General features: G+C 44.7%; 1 protein-coding gene across 1 annotated transcript in view; it reads right to left on the reverse strand.

Moving 5' to 3' along the window:
• Positions 1 to 1,067, reverse strand: part of ccdc3b (coiled-coil domain containing 3b) — a 54,614-nt gene extending 53,547 nt beyond the window's left edge. The window contains exon 1 of the mRNA XM_084317032.1: positions 411 to 1,067. Coding sequence (XP_084173158.1) covers positions 411 to 766 — 356 coding nt within the window. The 5' untranslated portion in view covers positions 767 to 1,067. The remainder of the gene's footprint in view (positions 1 to 410) is intronic.
• Positions 1,068 to 8,369: the final 7,302 nt, after the last annotated feature.

Consider the following 8,369-nt stretch of genomic DNA (forward strand, 5'->3'; position numbering starts at 1 on the left):
TCATACTGCTTTGCAAAGAGCAACGTTAAACTTGTGTTTAATAATCTACCATATTTCTATAGGACAGAGATAATCTGGCTAACCCTAGCTGTCAATCACTTCCATCGGCGAAACGCATTCTGTCACTGAACCAATGCGTTTTACGCACGGGTACAAGTGTGGCAACAGTCGCAAAGAGATATTAATGTACAGTACAGATCCCAGCCTCCAATAGCCTACCTAACCTTACATATATCCAAAAGACAATCTTCAAACATTAGTCAGCCTGGTAATGTTACGCTTTAGTATTCCACCTGAACTTCCATGTCAAGAAGTGTGACAAGACGCAGGTGACTTGATTGTTGACGAATTGTCGCCGAACAGGCCGGGATGAATGGTAGTAAATGTCAGGACATCACTGTCTCTCTTACCTCAGGAAAAAGTAGTACGAGTTGTTCTCGGTGACACTGTAGGAGAAGCAGGGGAAGTAGCCCAGCCCGGTGACATTGAACCGGGAGCCGGTGGGGACCTCCAGCATGCTGCCCCACGCCTGGTCGCATAGCAGCTCAATCTCGGCGGAGAAGAACAGGTCTGTGTCATACTGCCACGGCAAGTAGTTATAGACACTGTAGGAGTCCTTGTGCAGGGCGAGAACCTTGGCGTAAACTATTATCTCCGCCAATTCCGCGCGGCATGCTTCTGTCTGCGGTCTCCAGTCGTGGGGCAACTGGCATCCCCAAACACCAAGACTAGTCGCTGCCCAAATCAACGCCAAAATAATGCACATGACAAGTGACTACACTTCTGAGTTGCCCCCAACGAAACACGGGTTTAGGGAGTTGATGGTTGCGAACTTCTATCGCCGCACGTTGAGCAGACCGTTACCAAAAGTGTATCCTACTACTCCATAAATGCCTGCGCGTAAAATGCACTCACGTCAAAGCCGAAACGAATTCCAAATAAGGCGCACAGTAAATTAGATTGGAGAGTAACACCCCGCAGGTGACTACATATATCACTTTAAAATATCTTGACAGTTGATCAATGACTAAGTTTTCTTGTAGTCTTGCTTCCCTCCCTCATCCCCTCCTGTGAGTTCCTACACTGTGGTGTGAGCCAACAAGACCATCAGGCTACCCGTTCCTCCAGCATCCTCTGCGAATTAGGCTATTATTACCTCACAGGCTCGCGCACCAAAGGGAACAAACGTTATAATTATAGGTAGTAATATGATGTAATTATGTAATGAAATCAACCTAAAGCCCTAGCAAAATGGTGTATTATTAAAATAAATCAAGGCTATTATATTTTGGCAGAGTATTGGTTGGTTGATCGATTGGTGGTTATGACTTGAACATCTGAAGTTGTGAAATTAGGCGGCAGCATCATTAATCATAATGGCAATGGTTTGAAGTCTACTACATAAAATAGGCATATACAGGCGGCTATGCCTATACTGTATATTGAATTGATATTTCAAAAGCAAAGGGGTATATAATGAAAGAGCATTGCTGGCCCCTAGTGGCAATGCAAGGGAATCCAGCGTATTTGGGTTCTTGAAAAGCACTATATAAATTAAATTTATTATTATTATTATTATTATTATTATTATTATTATTATTATTATTATTATTATTATTATTATTATTATTATTATTATTATTATTATTATTATTATTATTATTATTATTATTATTATTATTATTATTATTATTATTATTATTATTATTATTATTATTATTATTTTAAGGGAAGGTCACATAATGAGCCCCTATGAAAATGTATTGTGGTCGTTTCATTCTCATTTCAGTTTTACCATGGTACCGTACCGGCCATTATTTCACCATGGTACTGCAACGGTAAAGGTTATACATCGTCATGGTACCACTTTTGTACTTAAATAATAGCCCACCACGGTACGTATAATCCAAGTTAAACAATGCCATCATTCTTCGGTCACTACCACCATGGAAATTCTTGTGTAAGGGAGGTCTATCTGCACTTTTCAGATAGACCCGCATGTTAAGGTGTTAAGACCAGCTTCAGGTCTATGCACCATGCAGGTAACATGCATTGTTTTTCACAATTGGTTTACCAGCCATTGAAGTTGGAATTGCCGGTAAAGAAAAAGCTTTAAGCTATTTTCACTGCAGCATACCTAAGTTTAGAAAAAAATACCTATTCGTCCCCTAATTTATGGTTGCGTTGAAATGAACTGCAGGACCCCTAAGCGCAACTCCATCAAAGAGACAGGTCTGAGGACATTAACAGCAGAGTGACGAAAGAGTGAAGAAAGAGTGAAGAAAGAGTGAAACGTTTACCGGCAAGTTAAAGGGATAGTTCACAAATGTTGAACCCTAGCCATATTTCCTTCTTAACAATGACGTTGTCGATGAATGAATGAATGAATGAATGAAAACTTTATTTAACAGATTGCAGAATGGGTACAGTACGGCTCAATACATACAATTGTTAAGGGGATGCAGACCAGAGAAAGACTTTCGTCTTGTTTACACCAGGGTCCCCCATTTTCAATTCATAATGACATTTATGACATCTACACAACATACATGACATCATGACATTTATGGCATAGGGACATACATGACATATTACAGGTATATAGTACTGGTACATTTGTGACATATGATATGCAAATATACAGTACTGTGGACATTGAATCATTGTGTTGTTAAATACAGCTCAATTAAATGACAAGGTAGCTGTCGATCCCTATAAGACAAGGTGTTGCTTGATTCATTTACAGCTGTAATTAACACAAGGAGTCAATGCACCGATTTATCATTTACTCTCAATGACTCAATGAATTAATGTGCGCAAATTAAAAACGTGTTGGGGGATGTGTGTGTGAGATTATCTGTCAAATAAATCAGCATTGTTTTTTGGTGAAGTGCTCCTTTAATAAAATGTTTTCTTCGATGATGTCATCGACAAGTCACTCACGTGCGTGACTTTCCCTGAGTACAGTTGTAATAAAATCCACTAGAATGAACATCCTGCTTCTATAAAAGTCTCTCTTTCTCCCTCCTCTCTCTTCCTCATCATCACTTATCATTGTTACGATACCTCCACCAGGCCAGGAGAGGGCGCTCTCCACCTGAGAGAGGCGAGTCATATGTAGAGACTGTAGAAGGAGACTGAATGATATGCATGGTATGCTAGTAGCTGGACTTGATGCGAGTGTTCAATAAAGTACACAACTGAATACCATCAGTGTCATACTTGATAGCGAACACCAAACATGGTGTCAGAAGCCAGAACCATGCCAAGAGGACAAGTAAGACAAGGATAAAGATGAAAAAAAGAAATTAAAAATACGTCGAACGATAACCTAACCAGTAGCCGCACGAACAGCTAACTTGCTAAGGTAACGACACGGACAGCTAAGTGGCTAACATGACGACGTACAACATCCCAGTTCCAGAACCAATGGACATGAAAGGAGACGTCTACAATAACTGGACGTTTTTTCGCGCACAATGGGAAAACTATGAAATAGCCACGGGACGAGATAAAAAGGAAATGAAGATACGAGTGGCTACTCTACTGACTATTATGGGTAAAGAATGCCATCAGCTACAACGACACCTACACATGCAAGATGAAGACAGGGATGACGTAGTGAAAATACTACAGGCATTACAGGCACATTTTGAACCAAACAGGAATGTAATATATGAACGATTTCTGTTTAATGACTGTAAACAAAGCCAATGTGAAACGTCAGACCAATATGTAGCCAAATTGAGGAAGCTAGCAGACACATGTGAATTTAATGCACTAAAAGAAGAGCTCATTCGAGACAGGATAGTCATGGGCACCAAAGATTCCAGTGCACAAGCACGAATGCTGAGAGAACCAAAACTCACACTAATGAAAGCAATAGACGCGTGTAGATCCAGTGAACAGACACAAATCCAAATTAAGAAAATAGGAGGAGAACAGGAAGCTGTACATTACGCTTCCCGGGGACGCAGCTTTGAATCAAGCTATACCTCACGAGGACGTCAGTCAGAACCACGTACCCAGAAGACGTATAGGCAACCCAATACTTACAGTGACACCAAACACAGACCACAAAAAGACTCTCTCTGCCACTACTGTGGATCAATGCATGAGAAGGCCAAATGCCCAGCATATGGGGTCACCTGTAAAGCATGTGGCAAACGGAATCACTTTGCCCGAGTGTGTAAGAAGGACCAACACAAACCTCAACTACACATGATGGACAAAGAGGGAGACTCGGATGAACAATCAGAGGAAATGTGGTATATCTCTCAAGTGAACTCACTTGAAAACGCTACAAACAAATGGTTCATTAATCTCAAACTAACAGCACAGACGGATAAACCATTGAGTTATGATACCAGCGAGACTCTGAAGTGTCAGCTTGACACAGGATCTACAGTCAATGTAATGGGCTTCACTGACCTACAACGCATCCTACAGGACGGGAACCCGAACCTACTACACAGCGAAGCCACACTGAAGCTATATGATGGCACACTGATAAAGCCCAGAGGAGAATATGAACTCAAAGCAGATCACGAAGGGACGATATACAACCTCAGATTTCAGATAATGGATACAGAGCAGACCCCACTGCTCTCAGCGGAAACCTGCATGAGACTGAACCTGATCAATGTGAATCATAAACATGTAATTCACAGTGTTGACATCCAGAGCCAGCCGAACACAGATAATCCCCAGACAGCAGAAGAGATTATTTCTAAATATGAAGATGTCTTTGAGGGGCTTGGCTGTCTACCAGGAGAGTTACACCTGGAAATAGACCCCAAAGTGCAGCCAGTACAACAACTGCCACGACGGACGCCTATTCCAATAAGAGAGAGGGTAATCAAAGCCATAAGAGCAATGGAACAGGGAGCCATCATAACCAAGGTCACAGAGCCGACGCCATGGATCAGCAACATGGTGGTCACAGAGAAGAAGGACAAACTGCGCATATGCCTTGACCCAGGTGCACTAAACAAGGCTTTGTTGAGGTCACATTACCAGATGCCCACGGTAGAAGAAGTGTTACCAGACATAGCAAATGCAAAAATATTTTCGGTGCTGGACGCCAAAGATGGATACTGGCAGGTGAAGCTAGATGAAGCGAGCAGTCATCTAACCACATTCTGGACTCCCGAAGGACGATACAGATGGCTGAGGATGCCTTTTGGTATAAAACCAGCAGCAGAAGAATATCAAAGGAGGCAGCATGAAATATTGGTGGGCCTAAAGGGGGTGAGTGTGATAGCAGATGACATTTTGGTGTACGGATGTGGAAACACCAATGAAGAAGCGATGGCTGACCACGACGGAAATCTCAGAGCCCTGCTGCAGAGAGCCAGAGAGTCCAACTTGAAACTCAACAAGAAGAAACTCAGGCTGAAGCTTCCCAGCGTGACATACATGGGTCATCGTCTCACGGCAGAAGGTTTGTGTCCAGATCCGGAGAAAATCACTGCCATCCAGAACATGCAGACGCCGACAGATGTCAAGTCACTCCAACGGCTGTTGGGGTTTGTTAACTATCTGTCAAGGTTCCTACCTAGTCTATCAGACGTATGCGAACCACTGCGACGACTGACCGATAAAGACATAGAATGGACATGGTTACCGAAACATGACGCAGCACTAGAGAACATAAAACACTTGGTCACACACCACCCAGTACTCAAATACTACGATCTCAAGGAAGAGGTCACCCTCCAGTGTGACGCCAGCGAGACAGGCCTAGGAGCAGTCCTCCTACAACATGGACAACCTGTAGCATTCACCTCCAGGACGCTGACGCCCACAGAACAAAGGTATGCACAGATAGAGAAGGAATGCCTAGCCATTGTGTTCGCGTGCGACAAGTTCGACCAGTACATACATGGCAGAGACTATATCACAATACACACTGATCACAAACCACTGGAAATCATCTTTAAAAAGTCTTTACTTTCAGCACCCAAGAGGCTACAGAGGATGCTGCTCAGACTACAGAGATACCAACTACAGGTGATATACAAACAAGGCAAAGACCTACATGTGGCCGACTTCCTATCCAGGGCGCCACTACCCAACACGGTGCACACAGAGATGCAGACACCAACCACGATCTATGCCATGGGCCTCACTACGAAGGAAATAGAACACGTAGAGCACGCAAGTAACATCAACATCTCCACACAGACGCTGAAAACCATCAAAACTCAGTCAGCACAAGACCCAGTGTTTCAAACACTACAAGCGAGAGTCATCAAGGGATGGCCAGAGTACAAACAGGACGTAGGCCACTTACTACATCCATTCTGGACCTACAAAGAGGAACTCACGGTCGAAAATGGACTTATTTTTAAAGGGGACAGAGTACTCATTCCTACAGTGTTACACCCCATGTTCTTATCAAAGATTCACACAGGCCACTCAGGCGTAGAAGCCAGCCTCAGGAAAGCCAGAGAGACAGTCTTCTGGCCAGGCATAACGAACGACGTAAAGAACTTTGTCAATGACTGCTCCACATGCAACGCAGTCCAACGAAGACAACAAAGGGAAACACTGATTCCCCAACCAATCCCTCACATCCCATGGTCAAAGGTGGGAATGGACTTGCTCACAGTCAACAAGTCCACATACCTCATCATGGTGGATTACTACTCAGATTACTGGGAACTAGACGAGCTGGCAGACTACACATCATCTACCGTTATGGAATGCTGCAAAAAGCACTTCAGCAGACATGGAATCCCTCACATTGTGTTCACGGACAATGGGCCTCCGTTTTCAGGAATAGACTTTCAATGTTTTGCGCAGGAATGGGATTTCAGCCACAAGACATCATCACCCTACCACAGTCAGAGCAACGGCAAAGCAGAGGCGGCAGTGAAAATAGCAAAGACTCTGCTGAAGAAGACCATCCTGGATGGAGAAGACCCATGGAAAGCCATCCTGGCATGGAGGAACACTCCAACAGAGGGTCTAGGGAGCTCTCCAGTGCAGAGACTCATGTCCAGGAGGACACGGACACTCCTGCCCACCAGGGACACGCAGATGAAGCCCACCGTGGTGAGGAATGTCATTGAACGGAAGCAAGCCAAAACAGTGACAATGAAACGCCAATATGACACACAAGCACGGGACATGCCTGTGATCATCCAAGGACAAACTGTGAGAGTCCTGCTTCACCCCAAAGACCCAGACAGTAGATGGTCACTCGGAACATGCATCGATCAACACAGTGACCGCTCTTACATCGTTCTGGTAAAGGGAAGGAAATACCGCCGGAACCGAAAGGACATCCGGCCAGTGACAGAAAAGATCCATATATCCCCTGGGGAAGAACTAATCGACTGGGATACAGAGACTGATACAGACACACCAGAGAATAGAGAACCACAGGTCGCAAGGGGGGAGTCAGAATATCACCAAGACACCCAAACCCCAAAACACACTAGAACCAGATCCAACATTCAGAGACCTGTGAGATACTCAAAAGACTATGTAACATAAAGAGAGAACAAAGACAAGGGGCGAGAGCGTTGAACAATGTTATTACAATGTTAAGAGTTTTCATCAAAATGTTAGTGATGTATAAGTTTAAGGTTAAGGGCATATGAAGTTATCATAACCCAGTATGCTTTCAATTTGTTATGTAAAGAGAGATGTTACGATACCTCCACCAGGCCAGGAGAGGGCGCTCTCCACCTGAGAGAGGCGAGTCATATGTAGAGACTGTAGAAGGAGACTGAATGATATGCATGGTATGCTAGTAGCTGGACTTGATGCGAGTGTTCAATAAAGTACACAACTGAATACCATCAGTGTCATACTTGATAGCGAACACCAAACAATCATCATCAAACTCCTCCTCACTCATCAGGAGAGCAAACCTATTGTTAATCTCCTCAGTCCCTCTCTCCCCTCCTCCTCCTCCTCCTCCTCCTCCTCCTCCTCCTCCTCCTCTCCTCCCCCTGCGGTCCCCTCTCTTCCTCCTCCCCCCTGCCGCGGTCACATGGGCGTAGTGGCCAATCAGAGAAACGCTAAACACAAGTTGGTTGCCTAAAATATTCACGCGGGGCGGTGGGGTGTTGTGGAGTTGCAGTTCCGCACCGCGTCCACCAGAGTGCAGTATAGTTGTCCAGAGAGAGATCCCTGGGGCAGGAAGGAGTCAGCAGGCCGGCCGCTTTGCAGAGCCTTGATCAGGCCGTGTACCAAGGAGCCACTGAACATCCATGACATGAGTGGCTCAGGCAGAGGCAGCAACAGTAGCTGGTTAAGACACAGTGCGCTCCAGAAGCAGGCCTGCCATTGGCTGAAACCGTGTGCCACTCCTACGTCCATGCCCCGCCTCTCCCCGGGCCTGACCCGGAGTCGGT

This window comes from Notolepis coatsorum (genome assembly GCF_963971535.1).
Source record: "Notolepis coatsorum genome assembly, chromosome: 6".
Classification (NCBI taxonomy): domain Eukaryota; kingdom Metazoa; phylum Chordata; class Actinopteri; order Aulopiformes; family Paralepididae; genus Notolepis; species Notolepis coatsorum.